The sequence below is a fragment of the Rhinatrema bivittatum genome, chromosome 7 (genome assembly GCF_901001135.1).
Source record: "Rhinatrema bivittatum chromosome 7, aRhiBiv1.1, whole genome shotgun sequence".
NCBI lineage: Eukaryota > Metazoa > Chordata > Amphibia > Gymnophiona > Rhinatrematidae > Rhinatrema > Rhinatrema bivittatum.
In genome coordinates, this window is record NC_042621.1 from 148,091,303 (window position 1) to 148,111,568 (window position 20,266).

General features: G+C 42.5%; 1 protein-coding gene across 1 annotated transcript in view; it reads right to left on the reverse strand.

Moving 5' to 3' along the window:
• The window catches only part of GRID1 (glutamate ionotropic receptor delta type subunit 1), a 2,200,418-nt gene that overhangs the window by 1,388,775 nt on the left and 791,377 nt on the right, over positions 1-20,266 (reverse strand). Inside the window, 1 exon segment of the mRNA XM_029609310.1 lies at positions 2,769-3,053. Coding sequence (XP_029465170.1) covers positions 2,769-3,053 — 285 coding nt within the window.

Genomic DNA, 20,266 nt, shown 5'->3' on the forward strand with positions numbered 1-20,266 from the left:
CTAAGAAAGCTTCTGAAAAGTCAACCTCTCCCTGTGAAATACAACAGAGAAAATGGAGTTATTTTGCATATGCACACACCTTTCAGTGCGAGGACATCAATACCATTTGATCCAGATGCAAACTATAAACTAGTTTTAAAAATGCTTTACTTTGATTGGTCCTCTGTCCTGTCTCCTTCTCCCATTTAGGCTCCAGCCTGTCTGTGACCTCACACAGGCACTGCTTGCTTGCTAGTTACCAGTCTCACTACAAAACCTTTCCATGGATCATAGACAAATGGGAAAAAATGATTGAAATTAAAATATTTGTTTATATTCATGTGCACTCTTCATTCAAAAATGGTCTCATTCATTAAATTTTATCCATTTATTTCAAATGAATATATATCTGTAGAATATATTGCTGGAAATGCTGTACACATAGAAGAAATGAACGTATATTCCTTTAGTACAGTCATTTGAACTGATCCTGGAAACCACTGTGCATTTTTTAAAATTGCATGATGAATAATCTTCAGCCACCATAGAATACATTTCAAATTGTTTAAAGCCAGTTGCAAATGTGTTACTAGAATGTTACATAAGGACTGTAATATGTGAGTAGAAAGTGCAAGAGCAGGGTAAAAAAACACTTATTATATAATGCCTGTCTTACAATATAATGCTGATTGCAGATGTATACATATTTCAGTGGTAATTTGTGCTGATTTCTTAGGGAGAGAAGGTCCTGCAAATATATGACTGAGATATCAGCTAAGAACCCTAAGGAAGATTCATTTCCTCTGAACTATCTTGGTATCCTCAGACAGTGTAATTTGTAAATAGTAAAGAAACTAGACATATTATTCTTGACTGAAAAAGCATCTATTACAGGAAGATCAAGGTATGAATTTAAACAATCCATTTTATGCAGAAATATGGAACAATCTCATTTTTTTTATAAATCTAGTTATCTATAAAGAGACATTTTTTGTGGAAAAAAAAATTCCTAGGAAAAAAATAATTGTATTTGTATACTGCCAAATACTGGCACTGTGTTAGCACACTTAGGCCTAGATTAATCATTCCACTATAAATATAGCAGAATAATGAACCATGGCCTCAAAAGGGGCAGGGGGTGATAGTGTACAGTTGGCCGCATCATGACATTGCGTTTTCACCCACCACGGTTGTGGCCGCACTGCACACTATTACCCCCATAGCGCCACTGGAAAAGGTGGTGTTATTTCCATCGCTACTGCCAGCGATATCATCTAAAACATTATCACCTGCAGCACTACCAGAATCAAAATGTTTCTAACCCTGCCCAAACCCCGTCCTAACCCCTCACCTTTCCTTAATTTACATGTTTAAGTCACAATGTGGTAGTTATTGCAAGCGTTAGGTCATTACCAGCATGCGATAACACCCTAATGCACTTGATAAGGCCACAACGCTATTTAACTGAGATGTGAATTGGAACCGGAATCGGTTCCGATTCCAGTTCTAATTCACATCGTTAATTTTTTTTATGTGGCCAGATTTGGTTTTTTGTTTTTTTTTTTATCGGCTGCGCCGGAGCCGATAAACAAAAAACCCACCCCGGCCCTTCAAAACAGCTCCCTTAGCTTCCCCCACCCTCCCGACCCCCCCCCCAAAAATGTTTTAAATTACCTGGTGGTCCAGTGGTGTGGGCCATCCAGTGCTCCTACCATGTGACAGGGGCCGGCCAATGGCACGGATACCCTGTCATATGGTAAGGGCAAAGGGCCATCGGCGCCATTTTTATTAGTGGCAGCCGATGGCCCGAGAGTGGGAGATAACTCCCGGGACCACCACTGGACCACCAGGTAATTTAAAACATTTTGGGGGGGTCGGGAGGGTGAGGGAAGCTAAGGGAGATGTTTTAAAGGGTCGGGGTGGGTTTAGGGATTGTTTTTGTGTGCTGTTTTTCCCGCCCTTCCCCAAAATGATAAGTGAACCCCATGAACAATTTCATGGGGTTTTCCTATCGGTTTCGGGGAGCCCCCGATTTCTGACGACTTTGAAAATATCATACGATATTTTCAATCGTCATAAATACGATTCACAACCCTACTATTTAATGAATGACCCCCTTAGTCATCCCGTCCACTGAGTTTATACTCTTAGGGCCTGATTTTTTCCCCCATAGATGCTGAATAGAAGAATAGTGAATCAGTCACTTTCTTGCCTCAGTTTATGCAATTGTAATTAGGTAATCAACATTACAACATTGTTTCTTCTTCCCGCTTACATTTAAAAGCTGTCAGATAAAAGATCAAAACTGATACATATATTTCTGAAATATGAAATGTTGAAATACACTGGGATCCTGTATCCATACCAGGCATTCTATGAATCAAAATTGTTTTTATTATATTGTTCATGTCAATTAAATAAGTTTTCAGTAGAACTGCAGCCTCTACTACCAAATTTTGTACTAACGATAAGACCAGGTGGCTTATGAATACAAAGGTAGCAATGCATAAAAACAACCAGGTAGATTACTTAGATGACTATCCAAGTTCCTAAATGAGTAACAAGGAAACACATAACTTCCATGTTTGACAACTTCCACATCATTGTTTTCTGTTAATTTTCCTAAGCCATCCTCAAGACACAAACAGCATGTAGAAAAGATCAGCAGCGCAACACTTTCATAACACAAAGCCAAGACTGCACGGCAGGATTTTTTTTCAACTAAGCATAATAAGATGAAATCAAAGGCAACACCAGGGTGTACTTAAAATGATCCATCAATGACTCACCATAATCGCTGTCATAGAATACTATAAATTTTTGCCATCGAAGTTCTGTGACAAGCTTCAGCATGACATCGTTGAGGCGGACGGGTGGTCTAGCTGCTAATGTATACTCCTCCCCCTCTAGGCTAGGGTTGAAGTGGCAAGCTGTGCGTGGACTCCCTCCTGTATTTCGCTGTACAAATAGGTGAGGGATGTGCATGGCATCGGTCAGCGACTGAAGAGCATTAGCTGAGGCACAACCAGTGGAGGTCACTAAGGCTAAGATCCCCTGGGTCATCAAGTCACAGGCTGCAAAACAAAATATCAAACAGGAAATGAATAATTTCCAAAATGCTAAAAAAAAAAAAAAAAAAGAGAGAAAAAAAAGGTCTTATTTCACTTAGGTTAGAAAAAGAAACCATATAATCACTATTCAAATTCTAATCAGCAGACTGAAAAACCACTGGATAGACAGCTGAGATCATTCAAAATGCAAATTGTCCCTTTGTGTCAGAACTAGGTCAAGGTGAAGCCTGGGATTCCATGAGCTGTACTGCTAATGAAGTGAAGGATGAATTGGTAGCTCTGACATGGGTCATTACATGGCCCAGTGTCACCATAAGTCACACGAGACCAGTCAATGCCATGACCTAGTGTCACTGCTGATTGTGGTGTGTCGGTGGAGGAGATCCACAGGATATAGTTACCTCATGACACCGACTGATTGGGTGGCCAAGTTCGGCAGGGATTGTAGTCTTGGGCTAGCAGCCCAACCTCACTTTATGTTTGGTTATTACACACATCTCCAGGTTTAAAAAGGGCAATGGAAAGAGACACTGGCCAACTGGGGGGGGGGGAGGGGGGCTTTAAAAGGAGTGTTATAGATGTGATTATAATCTATTGTATTGTTCTTTGCATTTGGTTCAAACCACTTTCACTTGTAATAGTAGTTGTTATGTAGCCTTAATCTCCACTTCCTACTTCTCTATGGGGCGGATTTTCAGAGCCCTGCTCGCGTAAATCCGCCCAAAACCGGGCGGATTTAGGCGAGCAGGGCCCTGCGCGCCGGTAAGCCTATTTACATAGGCCTACCGGCGCGCGCAGACCCCGGGACTCGCGTACGTCCCGGGGTTTTCGGAGGGGGGGCGTGTCGGGGGCGTGTCGGGGGGCGGGCCCGGTCGACGCGGCGTTTCGGGGGCGTGTCGGCCGCGTTTTGGGGGCGGGTACGGGGCGTGGCTACGGCCCGGGGGCGTGGCCGCGCCCTCCGTACCCGCCCCCAGGTCGCGGCCCGGCGCGCAGCAGGCCCGCTGGCGCGCGGGGATTTACGTCTCCCTCCGGGAGGCGTAAATCCCCCGACAAAGGTAGGATGGGGGTTTAGACAGGGCCGGGCGGGTGGGTTAGGTAGGGGAAGGGAGGGGAAGGTGAGGGTAGGGCAAAGGAAAGTTCCCTCCGAGGCCGCTCCGATTTCGGAGCGGCCTTGGAGGGAACGGGGGGAGGCAGCGCAGCTCGGCGCGCGCAGGCTATACAAAATCGATAGCCTTGCGCGCGCCGATCCAGGATTTTAGTGGATACGCGTGGCTCCGCGCGTATCTACTAAAATCCAGCGTACTTTTGCTTGAGTCTGATGCGCAAGCAAAAGTAGGCTGTTCGCGCGCCTCTTAAAACCTACCCCTATGTGTTTTAGTGGTTGTTTGGGAATAAAGGGAAAATGCGGTGAATGTGAGTGTCCATATTAATACTTCTGGTTGGCTAAGGACATTTCTTTGCTGTGCATTGAAATATTTATAAATGTGCAGTATGGATCTAGTTTTGAACATCATCTCTCAAATCCATACATCTGGGAATGAAAAATACTATTAATCAATGCAATTCTCAATGAAAATACCAAAGATCAATGGCAGACATTTGAACAGTCATCTTGGAAAGCCAAGTGCTTCAGACAAAAAATGCAAAATCCAAATAAACCATATTATTAGTCTTATCACATTTTCTGTAGGTGTTTTCCATATTTTTCCCAGCTGCTTGACAGGTTAATTTAGGGCATTTGAAGGAGTGCTAGAACGTCTGGGTTCCCTTCAGATTTAAACATATTTGAGGTAGTTTATTACTAGGAGTATTATGAATGTCTTTAAAAGAGGTTCACAAACCAATTCAACAAATGCATGCTAAGGGGCGGATTTTCAGAGCCCTGCTCGCGTAAATCCGCCCAAAACCGGGCGGATTTACGCGAGCAGGGCCCTGCGCGCCGGTGAGCCTATTTTACATAGGCTCACCGGCGCGCGCAGAACCCCGGGACTCGCGTAAGTCCCGGGGTTTTCGGAGTGGGCGTGTCGGGAGGCGTGTCGGGGCGGGGCCGGAGCGTGCGGCGTTGCGGGGGCGTGTCGGCAGCGTTTTGGGGGCGGGTACGGGGGCGTGGCTACGGCCCGGGGGCGTGGCCGCGCCCTCCGTACCCGCCCCCAGGTCGCGGCCCGGCGCGCAGGAGGCCCGCTGGCGCGCGGGGATTTACGCCTCCCTCTGGGAGGCGTAAATCCCCCGACAAAGGTAGGATGGGGGTTTAGACAGGGCCGGGCGGGTGGGTTAGGTAGGGGAAGGGAGGGGAAGGTGAGGGTAGGGCAAAGGAAAGTTCCCTTCTAGGCCGCTCCGATTTCGGAGCGGCCTAGGAGGGAACGGGGGTAGGCAGCGCGGCTCGGCGCGCGCAGGCTATACGAAATCGATAGCCTTGCGCGCGCCGATCCAGGATTTTAGCCGATACGCGCGACTACGCGCGTATCTACTAAAATCCAGCGTACTTTTGTTTGCGCCTGGAGCGCAAACAAAAGTAGGCTGTTCGCGCTCGTCTGAAAATCTACCCCTAAATCTTTAGGTTCATGGACATAGCTTGTAACAGGGACAAACCATTTGCAAAAGGAAAGAGCAGAGCCATATTTGTAGTATGCAGGAGAAGTAGGCAGACACTGGCAGCAAATCTGAAGAAAAAAAAAAAGTCTCACATTTGCCTGGCAATATCATGGAGCAGCATGTAAAAAGTAAAAATAAAATGGCCCTTTCTGTATTAAGCCAAAGTAGTCAAACAAAGGTGCAAACTAGCCTGATGCCTGTTCATCCTAACAAGGGCTTTTAAGTTGCTCTTTTGGATAGGTTCTTGGAGAAGAAGTCCATTACCTGCTATTAATTAAGTTGACTTAGAAAATAGCCACTGCTATTAATGGCATCAGTAGCATGGAATAGACTTAGTTTTTGGGTACTTGCCAGATTCTTATGGCCTGGTTTGGCCTCTGTTGGAAACAGGATGCTGGGCTTGATGGACCCTTGGGGCCTTATTTTCCAAACGTATCGCACGCGGTAAGGGACGTTTCACTTGTGAAACGTCCCTTTTCGAGAGCGATACCAAAATGGGGGCGGAGTCGGCTCCGGAAGAGGAGGAGTTGGGGCGTCACCGGGGCTGACTCCGCGACGACGGCGCGCACAGCGAAAAGGTAAGTGCCTTTTCGCTGCCTATTTCGCCCCCAATAGCTACACCTCCTATGGTGGCGCTATTGGGTGCGAAACCAGCAGCGATCGCTGCCAGCTAGCGCAGGCTTGCCCCCTGTTTCAGCCCCCTGCCCCTCATCTTCTAAAGTATCACAGGCCTGCGATACTTTAGAAAATGAGGCCCTATGTGTAAAATCCCATAACCAGGAAAATATGAACATAAAAATTGCATCTAGGGTGTTTGGGTAGGCACAGACGACCAAGCATTCCTGGTTGCAGGAACGTGGGATGTGGTAAACTATGATACTCGTATGTTACAGTTTAGTAAATTCTATGGGAGCTCTGTGTTGTATTAAAATGGTACATTAATGTGGCATTTTAATGCAACTTAGTAAATAGGCCACTTAATAATAGTAAATAATAGACCCTTAAAAATATCTGCTGGATATAAAGAAGGCCTCTGGAAACTTTGGTCAGTGAGTTTCATGGAGTACACAATCTTCTTCCTTTTAAAAAAAGTGATAAATAATATAAAAAAAGAATTGGGATAGTCAGTATCTGTATTTATTCCAGATACTTTGGCTTAATAAAGAAAGGACTATTTTATGTTAATTCTTTGCTTGCTCCTCTGTCAAACTGCATGGCAGGTGCATGAATATTTTGCGTATGTTTATGGAAGTGGTTTGTAAATATTTCTATAGGCCAGGTGCTGACAAAATCTGCTTCAGATTTCTGTGGTTTTGCAAATTTCCTTTGGCTTAGCAGTGATCGACTAGCACAACATCTAATAGACTTTTTTTTCTGCAGAGCTCAAAGAAAATTGTGGATTTAAGCAAACTCAAATCACATTGAAATCCACCTAGTCTGAAACTATCATCCTTATTTACTACTTCACTGAGTCATCTTTAGGTCATGATATCCTGTGAACTTTTTATCAAAGTATATATTTCATTTTGAAACCAGAGATTTTCAGATGATATAAGATTTATGTTTGACAAACAAGCCTAGAGAAAGCATTTAAATGACAGCGGCAGGATCACAACTCATAGGGGATGAAAGAAAAAAAAAACAAAACTCAGACTGTTCATGTCTCATCTCCAGTGAAGCTGCAAGCCAGAGACATAGTAACCACCTGCCTCTAGTACAAATAGGAGAATTACAATTTTTATTGCTAACAGACATTTAAATTAATAGCTGCATCAATTCATTTATTTGATGCTTTTGAGATATCTCAGGTCTCATCTGAACCCAGCCGACGGCACTTTTTTTTTACCTTTTTTTTTTTAGTTTTTTAAAGATTTGTTCCTCCTACTTAATATCACAATGATATTAAGTAGGAGGATTAACAGAAAAGCTGTTTTTTCAGCTTTTCTGTTCAACTTGTGGGAACACTCAGCAATTAATGCCTGTTCCTGGCAGGCATTAATTTCTGAGTGCAAAAATGTGCATCCTAGACATTTTTTTTTTTTTAATTCAGAATGAATAGCTAATAGCCTTATTCACATGCATTTGCATGTGGTGAGTGCTATTAGCTTCGCTCTGAATACAAAAGAAAAAGTGCATCTAAGGGGGTTATTTTCTATCCGTATCGTACGCGAAAAGGGACTTTTCGCATGTGATAGCAAGTGGGGGGCGGAGTCGGGCCAGCGAGGAGGCGGATGCGGCGTTATCTTCGCTGGCGGCGATAAGGTAAGGACCATTATCGTCACCAGTAGCACGCCCAATAGCACCACCTTTCACGGTGGTGCTATTGGGTGCGAAAGCCGGCAGTGATAACACCACGGTGGTGCGATCGCTGCCTGCTTTCGCAGGCCCGCCCCCCCCCCCCCACACACACACCCCATTACCGCTGGATTCACCATTCTCTGCGAGAATGGAAAATCCAGCCCTAAGACGCACATTTTTGCGTTCGGAAATGAACGCCTGTTGGGAAAATGTAGATTTTCAGAAGTTTTGAAACATTAATTTATTATATTTGCAAAATTTAGTTCTTCTCAACATGTGCATATGAATAATGTAGGTTAAAACTGATCATTTTTTCAAAACAGAGAGCTGCAGCATTTCAGAGAATATTATTATTTTCTTGTTGCAGAAAATGCTTTCCATTTTACTTTACTATTTTTCACATCAGCCTTCAGAAGAGTAGCATGGCAATGGTTCAGAATGTTCTTTCGTGCTTTTTCATGCACATGTCAGAAGCATCATGAAAATATGCCAGTGCTAATTAGGGTTAAATAACATCTGTTTTAGAGAAATGACCATGATTAACCAGCAAGCAACTATCATAGGGCCAAAAGGGAGACTTGAGTTAGGGAACAGATTTGATTTTTCAGGCCTGATGCCAGTGAAATCTAAACATGTCACTGAGGATATTAATTCAGTCAGATTGGGGAAGTGCAGAGGGGAGGAAGCAAGAGACAGACCTAGTCAAGCATACCTTCTGCTGGGAAAACCAAAGATCTCAAGTGACTTAATAACGATATGCATAAATTGCAGTTATTGTGTGCCTTTCATCTCAGTAACGTCACAATGTCCCATATAATTGCAGCATTTCAGAAAAATTATGAAATGGCCTCCAGTATGAATGACCTGGCACTGAATTTTAGTGACATGCATGGAAAAAAAAACCCATTCAGTTCAGTTTGTTATTTTGGTTCATTTGCCTTTTATTGTCACTTCGTTCAGTTCCATTCCCAAGTTAATCTGTTTATTTTGTTATGCCATTTCATTCAAGTCAAAGGTGGAAGCAACACATCCTGTTTTAGACTCTAAGAATGGGGTTTTTTTTAATGCAAGTTTCATGAAACATAGAGACAGGCATCACCAGAAAAGGGAACAGCGGTCCAAAACATTAAGCATGGGGCAAAGTGGCACCAACAAGGGAATGAATGGCTCAAGCCACCATGAGAATGGCAAAGAGCACCAACTGCAGTGGCAAGGACACCCAATGGCTACATGAGAGGGGAAAATTAGCACAAATGGAGGAAAGAAGACACCAAGGCACCAGAAGAAGGAATAAAGGCAGAAACAACAGTGTCATGCACACCCCAGGGCACCAAAGGAGGGGCAACAGGCACCTACTACAGCGGTATGAGCATCCCAAGACATTGAGTGAGGGGTAAGGGAGGAAGGAGAGTGGCATCAAAACCTCAAATCATGAAGTGCGGAGGGAGGGAGAGTAAGGATAGTGGTATCAGCATGTCAGAGCACAGAGTGAGGGGGAAGGCAGGAAGAAGAGTGGCACCAAACTGAAAGGCATGAAGTGCACAGTGAGGCAACAAGCAGAATGGTTAACACCCAAAGCACAGAGAGAAGGGTAACGCAAGACAAAGAGTGGCATAAAAGCCTCAAAACACAAAGGGGCAGATTTTCTAACCTGTGCGCACTACCCGGCGCGCACAAATGTACACTCGATTTTATAACATGCGTGCGTTGCCGTGCTCGTGTTATAAAATCCAGGGTCGGCGCGCACGTCGAGCCCTAGGCGAGCCCCGATGGCTTTCCCCGTTCCCTCCAAGGCCGTTCCAAAATCAGAGCGGCCTTGTAGGGAACTTTTCTTTGGCTCCCCCACCCCCCCCACCTTCCCCTCCCTTTCCCTATCTAACCCACCCCCCAGCCCTACCTAAATCCCCCCCCACCTTATTTCACTTTTTACGCCTGCCTCTGGCAGGCGTATCTTGTGCGCTCCAGCCGGCTGCCGGCACGCAGGCCCCCGGCACAGCCGCTGTGCCGGAGACCTCGGTCCCGCCCCTGGACTGCCCCCTGACTGCCCCCGGACCAGCGCCATGCCCACATCCCCGCCCCCTTCCCGCCCCTTTTTCAAAGCCCCGGGACATACGCGCGTCCCGAGGATTGTGCGCGCCACCAAGCCTATGCAAAATAGGCTCAGCACGCGCAGGAGCAGGTTTTCGGGGTTACACGCATAACCCTTTGAAAATCCACCACAAAGTGCAGAGCAAGTAAGCAAGCACAATGGTTAACACCCCCAAGCATAGAGTGAGGAGTAAGAAAGGAAGAAGAGTGGCATCAAAATCATAAGACACAGAGTGAGCCAGCAAGTACAGTGGCGCAACATAGCAAGCCACTGAATCAAGAAAGAGAGAGCAGAGGGTAGGCAAAGAAATGCTGAGTAAGCTTGGGGAGGTCTGGTCAGACTGTGCTCTTGTTTGCTCAATATATCAACAAGTCTGTGTCCATGACCTTTTTGACTGCATGTCTAAAATTTGTGCAAAAGTTTCCTTTACTAGTAAAACAAAATTATGATCTCTGATACCAACCATCTGTATCAAGAAAGCCTATTCTGCGGTGGCCACAGGGGGATGTTAGATAAAAGTGAAGCAGAAAGTGGCAGCTGAAAGGGTGCTGCTCAGGCTAACAGTGCAGCATAAGAAGTCTACTATTTTTTCTACTGCATCCCCACTGCCCCTGTGCTTCTGGCATTCCCATTCCTGCATCCTTTTCACCAAAGTTTCCTTCTATTAAGTCAGATTGTTGGACTAGAGGGTGATATACCCCACAGGGTATCCAGCATAAAATGATCCAGCAGGGTAAGGTGTTTTATGCTGATGTTGTAGTTGTAGCTGATTTTGCAGTCTGCTGCCAGGGCCTGTGCTTGCGTGAAACCCTATAACTTCTCCTCCAGGATATTGATTATGGGAATAACCAAACTCAGGGTAGCTGTTGCTGAACACAAATCCTGCATGGCATCCTCGAAGGGCTTCAAGACTTGTACTGTCTATGTTATGTACAACCAATCTTGCTAGCCCAGGGGATGGTGCACACTGATCTTGGAATTCATAGAGAGCTTTCACTAATTTCTTTGACATTTGCTAAAGGTACTAAATTTACAACAAATCAGATAAAGTACTTTTTCACTTAGACCACAAATAAACTGTGGAATTTGTTGCCAGAAAATGTGGTGAAAGCAGTTAACATAACTGGGTTGAAAAAGGGTTGGGATAATTCCTGCAGAAAAAGTCTATAAACCATTATAAGCCATGCAGACTTGAAACAGCCACTGCTTATCCATGATTATGAGCAAAAAGCATTGGATCTATTCTTTAGGATCCTGCTTGGTACTTTTGACCTGGATTGGCCAGTATTGGAGACAGTATGCTGGACTTGTTCGACACCTGCCCTAACCTAGTGTGATATTTATGTTTCTGGTGTGTCTGTGGATCCACTACATCCTCAGTGAAATTCCACTTGAATAGCTGATGCAGAGACAACCCCAATGCTTCCTGCTTCTTGCAGAGCTGATGCCAAACCCTCATGCTCTTTTTAAAATGCCATGCTATTTTCCTGCAATTCTGTATCATTTCCTGCAGCCCCAGGGTGTCCCTTACTGTCAGTTAAGGACAGGGTACAAAGCATCCGATCCCCTGGTAGTGCCCATTGTTCATTACCTTGATCTTGTTCACAGAGTGATCAGAGTGGGAATCACTGACCTACTAAATGTTATCCTGGAGGACACTTTGCAACTGGGCCAGCAGCAGCTTAAATCCCACATTCTCAGAGGCTAGTCATCCAGGGCAATCTTTTCTCTGATACAACATGTCACTACCTTCAATGCTGCCTCTTGCCCTGGGACAGTGATGCAAAATACCACCCCATCTAAAGGCTGGTCTGCCATCTCACTAGGGGAAGAGGCTGAGGGGGGTCAGCTTGGGAGACATACTTTCCCATTGTCGTGGCTTTCCTGCAGCTGCAACTGCTTTGAGGACAGGATCCCCCAGATTAGTAAATCCTTTCCTGAAACAGTATTAATGGGTGTGGTGTTTGCAAATGTTACCACATACTACTGTTTGAAAGATGGCCCAGTACCTTTCCTCTACTAATGGCCTTCTGACAGTAAATTAATTCTGCAAGATGATGATCTTCCAAAACTGTGAAGTGACTGCATGCCTGTTATGTCTTACATGATTCCCTTTTCTGTATCCTTGAGCACTACTGCTGGAGATAGTCTTGAGTTGAGGAAGAGGAGGTGAAAGGCTGGGGCATCCCTCATATTCTCAACTTCATGCTGTTCCTTGGAGGTGTTTTTGGCCCCAGCAGTATCACTTACTGCCTCTATGGCTATACTATTTATTTATTTAATTTATTTATTTATTTTGTGAGTTTTATATACCATCATTCGGAAATGTCAAGATAACGCCATCATAACGGTTTACAAAATAAGGTTATAGGGATAATGGGGTTAACAAAGGGTGTAGTTTAACATGTTATTAGGCTTAGTAGTAAACATAAATCATGATTAAGATCAATAAATGATTTCTTTCTTATTTCTGAAAAGCATAGTTGTGTCAATCATCAGCCTGCAACTGCTCACTGGATATCACACTAGTAACTAAGTTCTCCAAACCCTGCTCAGCTACTAGACCTAATATCCACTCCCTCAAATTATCGAAATCCCTCATACGATTCATCTAACCTGCTGCAGACACTAGTCAGAATGAAACAAGGAATGCTGTGTTGGCTTTAGCTGATGCTCTCTCAGACCTCCTCCATTGCTAATGCTCTCTTGATTTTAGCAGGGGGACATCTAGACCTCGTAACTCTATGCCTCTTGTCATTAGCACTGCATCTTGTGCTGGCCCAAAGTCTCTCTGGAGGTTCAACCTTCCCTGAAAATGCCACATTTGCGTCTTTGATGCTAGATTTTTCAGGATAAAATTTCAAGATTATGTTCTGTCTTCTCTCCTACGATTGAAGACATCATTAAGAATAGATTCAAGTCGGATGTAATTTGAAATGATTTTTCCACTTTATAGAAATCTGATATAGAATTTATCACTAACCCCAATTCTTTTTTTTTACCTCCTTTAACCCAATTTCAGCTAAATCATTAAAAGTATTAAGGAAAGAGCCTCATTTATATCTAAAATTATAAAACTATTGTTAGAGGAAGGACTGATACCTGAATCACTAAAAAACAGACTTCAATGCATCCACTACTTAAACATGTATCATTAGATGCTTCCAAATTTAAAAATTATCACCCTATTTCATCGCTACCCTATCTAGCAAATATTTTTTAAAAAGTAGTCAATAAGCAGTTGACTGATTACCTTGAAAATAACCATTTTATGAATCAAAATCAGTGTGGGTTTAGAAAAAAAAACACTCCACTGAAACTTTACTTCTTTCAATATCAAATACCTTATGGCATAGTTTTGATAAGTCAAAGATAACTTTTGGTTCTTTTAGACTTATCAGCCATATCTGATACCGCTGACCATGATATTCTCATGGCACGACTAGAAGAATGTGGAATTGCAATGCAAGTTTTGAGTTTGTTTCATTCCTATCAGATCACTCAATTCAAGTTAAGATAATGCATATTGGGCAACTTTGAACATAGGCGTACTACAGAGATCTTCACTATAGCCATCACTGTTTAATATATACATTGTCCCTCTTTGTAAACTACTTGGGGGACTTGGATTAAATTTCAGATTGCTTGCAGATGATATCAAATTCTTTATCCTTATTAAGATCTCGATTGAGAACTCTTATAAATACCTGGAGTTCTATCTAGTGGCGATAAAAAAATGGAATATTTAGCAATAAATTATCTTTGAAAATTTCTAAATCCAAGATTATTGTGTTACCTAGGAGAGTAGACAGGAAGGAATATCCTCCATTCTATGTTGAAGGACAAATGATTCCAGTTTCTGAGAGTGCCCAAGATTTAGGAGTTATATCAGAAGATTGGATATGAAAACACATATCTCCTTTATAGTTTAATCTGGATATTGCAAATTGAGAATATTGACAAGACTTAAGCCTTGAGGATTTTAGAACAATTCTACAAGTGATCATTTTTTCAGGACGATTGTATTTGCTCTTCTGGGTTTACCAGCATATGTTTTAAGGGCCCTACAACTCTTGCAGAATTTTGCAGCTAGAGTCCTAACAGGAATACCCAGATGGGTCACCATGATGCCGTGAACCCAGATGTAACTTAATCTTGTGCTCCAGGTGTCATCCCCTAATATCGTTTGCCATCCAGCTTAATTTTGTGCTTAAATTGCAAGTAACTGGTGGTGGCTCGGGTGTCGGTTCACTTTTTGCTTCTTTGCAGCGGTTATGTATATCAGATCAGCAAAGAAAGAAATATTTATCGCATCTCGCTGCAACCAAGATGGCAGCCGGCAAGGAAAATCTCTCTCAGACTGAGCTAAGTGATTCACAAATGGCGACATTGACAGCCTCAGTAATAACAGCTCTGAACAGGCACTTTGACTCCTTCTCAGCAAAAATATTAGAGGTTCAGAATTTGATTGCTGAGTTCAGGCCATGAGTTGATCAGTTTGAGGGCAGAATGAGTGTTAGGGATGTTTAGAGGGATGCCATACGTTGCATTCGGGAATCGTATTCATCGGGGGGCAGATATGTTACATTCGGCAAAGGGGGCTCCCGATACGTACATGCATAATTCTTATTTGTTTCCCGGCTAAGATTGAATTAAGTACAACCCCCCACCATCCTGACCCCCCAAGATTTACCAAAACTCCCTGGTGGTCCAGCGGGGGGTCCGGGAGCCATCTCCTGCACTCACACCCTCGGCTGCCGGTATTCAAAATGGCGCCGATAGCCTTTGACCTTCTATGTCACAGGAGCTACCGGTGCCATTGGTCAGCCCCTGTCACATGGTAGGAGCAATGGATGGCCGGCGCCATCTTGTGCTCCTATCATGTGACAGGGGCTGACCAATGGCACCGGTAGCCCCTGTGACATAGTGAGGGCAAAGGCTATCGGCGCAATTTTGATTACTGGCAGCCGACGGCCCAAGTGCAAGAGATTGCTCCCGGACCCCCGCTGGCCCACCAGGGAGTTTTGGTAAGTCTTGTGAGGGTCAGGAGGGTGGGGGTTTGTTTAAATTGGCTCCTTTAGTCGACTGACTAATTCGGCGAAGATTCGTTATATTCGTTGGGAATCGCGATATGTTTCGCTTCCTCACGAATACAACGAATATGGCCCTATACGTTGCAGATTACAAATACATAGGAAACAAATGCACACCCCTAATGAGTGTTGTGGAAGATGACTCGATGGCAATGCAGTGCAAAATTCATACCTTGGAGAAGCAGATTATGGAGCAAGCTGAAAAGCTTGAAGATTTAGAAAACAAATTCCAGAAGGTAATTTGAGAGTAGTGGGCACACCTGAATCCCTAACTGAGAGCAGTATGCTGAGTACACTGAAAGTGTGGCTGCCTGTTACTCTCGGGCTGTCAGTTATAAGAAGGCCTACTTAAAATTGAACACGCTCACTGACTGGGAGCAGCACAGGCCAACAAAAATAAACCACGATTGGTAATCATTAAATTGCTGAATTATATCATAAGAACATGCCATACTGGGTCAGACCAATGATCCATCAAACCCAGCATCCTGTTTCCAACAGTGGGCAATCCAGGCCATAGGAACCTGGCAAGTACCCAAAAACTAAGTCTATTCCATGTTACTGTTGCTAGTAATAGCAGTGGCTATTTTCTAAGTCAATTTAATTAATAGCAGGTAATGGACTTCTCCTCCAAGAACTTATCAAATCCTTTTTTAAACACAGCTGCACTAGCCATATCCTCTGGCAACATATTCCAGATTTTAATTGTGCGTTGAGTGAAAAAGAACTTTCTCCGATTAGTTTTAAATGTGCCACATGCTAACTTCATGGAGTGCCTTACTGATTATTAAAAGCACAAACACATTAAATAATATTCCCACATAGTTAACATTATGTGGTCAGTGCACTTTTGTATTCTAGGCATATTGGGAAATCTGGTGCCTTGAGAAGAAACCAGAAGCTAATACTGATTAAAAAGTGACTTGTGGCTAAAAATTGTATTTTAAAAGTATGGATTGATAAAAAGGGCCCATCACTGAATGTGTGGAAGCTGGCAATGCTGGATTTTGTTTTGTACTGGAATTTTGTTCTGTGGATCCTGAGTGTCCTAGTTCCATGTAATTTGGAGACCTTTCTTTTCTTTGCTTCCTGCAGAACAGAGGCAAGACTGGTTAAGAGTCATACTGTGCGCTATTGATTATTACTTACATATCCTCATTCTATGTTGTGGTGATTATTAGTGATCGCTCCCAGACAGGAAAAGGGGGTGGGGTGAGACAGGTTCAGGGGAAAAGGTTGGGCTTATGTAAGAAGTATTTTGATGTGTTGTAATGTTTGTTTCATTGCCTAATATTACTACTGTAACTGTTATGATTACCATATCATTGGTTGTTTGTCTAATACTGGTACTTATTAGTTTGCAGTAGTTCTGAGGCTCATATTTTTGTCACATTACTATTGGTGAAAAAAAAAAAGGAAAAACAAGAACATTATATAAAAAAGATCATAATACTGTATATGTTATGTTGCCATTTGTGACATGTCTCTACTAAATGTGCTGGTCATTTCAGTTACAATGCCTTGTGCTATTTGATATCTTGTCCTTGCAGAATGTGATTACCAAATATTTTGACTTGCTTTGAATCTGGAAACTACAGTTGATGTTTAATAAAGTGGTCTCATGCTTTGAAACTTGAAAAAAAAAATGGAAACCCAGAAATGATCACATAACACCAATTTTATCTTCACCACTGGCTCCCAGTTAAATTTCAGATTGATTACAAGATTCTAACTCTGATTCATAAAATTATTAACAATGATGGTAATATATGGCTAGGTTTGACATTACATGTTTATACCCTACAAAACTCTAAGATTAGATAACAAGGGACTGCTGGTTGCTCCAAGTATTTTTTTTATTTATTTATTATTTTTATATACCAACATTTGATCTCAATTGAAATATCACACTGGTTTACATTCAGGTACTGTAGGTATTTCTCTATCCCCAGAGGGCTTACAATCTAAGTTTTTGTACCGGAGGCAATGGATGGTAAAGTGACTTGCCCAAGGTCACAAGGAGCGACAGCAGGACTTGAATGCTGGTCTCCTGGTTCATAGTCTACTGCTCTAACCACTAGGCTACTAGGGGTGTGCATTCGGATTGACCGCATTAGTGAAACGCAACTCTTTTTTTTTTTTTACTTAAAAAATTGATTCGACATAAACGATCGGATTTCCCACATATCGAACATAGATATGTTCGATATGTGGGAAATCGCGATTGTTGAGCCAAAATAAAAATATAAACCCCCTCACCCTCCTTAATCCCCCCCCCCCCCGACTTACCACAACTCCCTGGTGATGGAGCGGAGTGAGGACGCCATTTCTGCAATCCTTGGCGAGAAGCATGTGACGTCGGCGGCACGTCGAGTGACGCCGGTGTCACGTGATTCCCGGCTCGTTCGCGCCGGACGGCTCGTTCGGCCCATAAAGAACTTTTGGCCAGCTTGGGGGGGTCAGGAGGCCCCCCCAAGCTGGCCAAAAGTTCTTTTTGGGCCGAACGAGCCGTCCGGCGCGAACTCGCCGGGAATCACGTGACGCCGACGTCACTCGACGTGCCACCGACGTCACATGCTTCTCGCCAAGGATTGCAGAAATGACGTCCTCACTCCTCGCTCGAACACCAGGGAGTTGTGGTAAGTCTGGGGGGGGGGGGGATTAAGGAGGGTGAGGGGGTTTAAATTTTTTTTTTGCACATATGTACATATACCCAACTCATTGGATTTTTTTTATGTCCATATTGGCCGCAAGTGGGACCCCCTTTCGGACATAAAAAATATGAACATAAAATTTTGCTCTGCACATCCCTATAGGCTACTCCTCCTCCCATTTTGCATTTATTTTGCAAGCACACTCAGAAAAAGTAAGGAATGTTCAATCTAAGTTCCAGGTTCAATACATTGCAATACAATGCCTGAGCCCCCTACATCTTTTATCAGATAAAATGTTTTTTAAAAAGCATTAAAGACATGGTTCTGCATTAGCTTTTAAGGGCTCCCAATTGTTAATTCCAGGAAAGAGATTGCACATGTGGAGCAGGCATATGGTTCTTTTTATTTCTTACTTTTATTTTATATATTATATTTCACTGGTGCTAAGTACAGTTTTATTTCTGCATTTTATTTTATTTCCATTCTTTTTATTTTTTATCATTTATAGTGCAACTATTGGTTTAATATTGTTTTATTTGTATTCCTGTCTTAATGTTTTGACTAATGTTTTAAGTTGCTTGTATTTTATTGTAGACTATTGTTTTATAATGTTTGTATCTTATGTTATCTCTTATGATGTTAACTTGTGTTTTATTACTACCAGATTATGAATATTTAATTGTAAACCATTATGTCCCTTGGAAGAGTGGTTTAAAATGTTTAAATAAATAAATGAATACGATAAACATGATGGAATTTATTAAACATATTACTAGTGGATAGGGGCATTTAGTGTTACAATGTACATACCAGTCTGGACCCACAAAGACAGAAAACCAGACAGAGTACAGTGAACTGCTGATATCTGCTATGCACACTCTCAGACTCACAATAATTTGTATGCTGTCACTGACTCTTTTACACAGAGAAAGCAAGCTGGCCCCATGATAGTCAATGGAGTTTTTCCAAACATTACAATTGAGTCACTCTTTCTGTCTGTATCTTTCCTGCAGACACTAACACATGTAGTTTTCCATAGCTCTAATTTTACTCTAATGATATACACTGCAATCCTTTGATAGAGAGATTATAATTTCTCCTGCCACTATGATTCTAAACCATAGTAGGACACAGCAACAGTGACTGTAATACTATACCTTGCTTCTTCCTTGAATTATAAATTAATTTTATAAGTTTTTCTTTAACTGAACGTTTTAGCAAGGAAACTAAGAGCCTCTGCTTTCTTTGAGATCCAATAAAAGAATGACTGAAAAAAATATGCTCATAGTTTCATTTTCATCTTAAAAAAAAATGAAGTCCTGACATGCACTTAGGATAGGCTGGTTGAAAAGTGCTTTAACATGATTGGTCCTACTCCTTTGTCCTATTCCGAACTGGCTCCACTGTGGCTTGAAATAATAATATAATGCATAATAATAATAATAATAATATAATTCACAAAGCAGGTCACACACTAGACCTCATATGGGCTACCTACCATACAAATATCACTAATATTCCCTGATCAGACCACTCTCTAATCTACACTAATCTGTCCTCCAACTGTAAATTTGCAACAGAACAAAGCCCACCTAGATCCTTCTCCTACCGGCGACCCTTCAACATAGAGACACTGCAAGATAATCTACAAACAGAACTATCAAACATAGACCTATCAAATGCAGAAAATACCACCTCCTCCTGGCTCAACATCACAAAAACAATAGCAGACAAGATAAATCCCATGATAAAGAAAACAATAAAAAACCCAAAACACCAGAACCAATGGTAGAAGACAACATCAGATCAGCCAAATGCGAACTCCAAAAAAAAGAAAAAGCATGGAGAAACAACAAAACAAATACACTACTGAACGCCTACTGAACACACTTAGCATACTACAAAAAACATTTACAATGCTAAAAAAGATTTCTATTCAAAAACAATAAACAAATTCCAACACACCCCAAGAATGATCTTCAATATCATACATAGCCTAACCAAACCATCCAATGACCAGTCATCACCATCCTCCAAGCTCTCAAGCAACAACTTTGCAGAATTCTTTAATGAAAAAATCAAAACCCTCATAAACAACAACCTCAACAATAACTCACAAGACCCAAAAATACAAATCAACCAAATACTTGGCTGGCCCAACTTTGATTCAGCATCATGACTGGAAATCTAAACTATTATCAAAAAAATGAATCCAGCGAAGCACCCTATTGATAGCATACCCATACAGACAATCAAAGCCATTGAACCATCAATAACCAAAATGGTAACCGACATCATGAACCTATCCCTCACAGAAGGAAACTAACTCGACTGCCTAAAATCTGAAATCATCAAACCTATACTGAAAAACACCAACCTTGACCCAGAAAACCCACTAAACTACCGACCCATATCAAACCTATCATTCATTGCCAAAATTATTGAAAAAATCATACATTCCCAACTCAGCGACCACCTGGAAAAGAACAA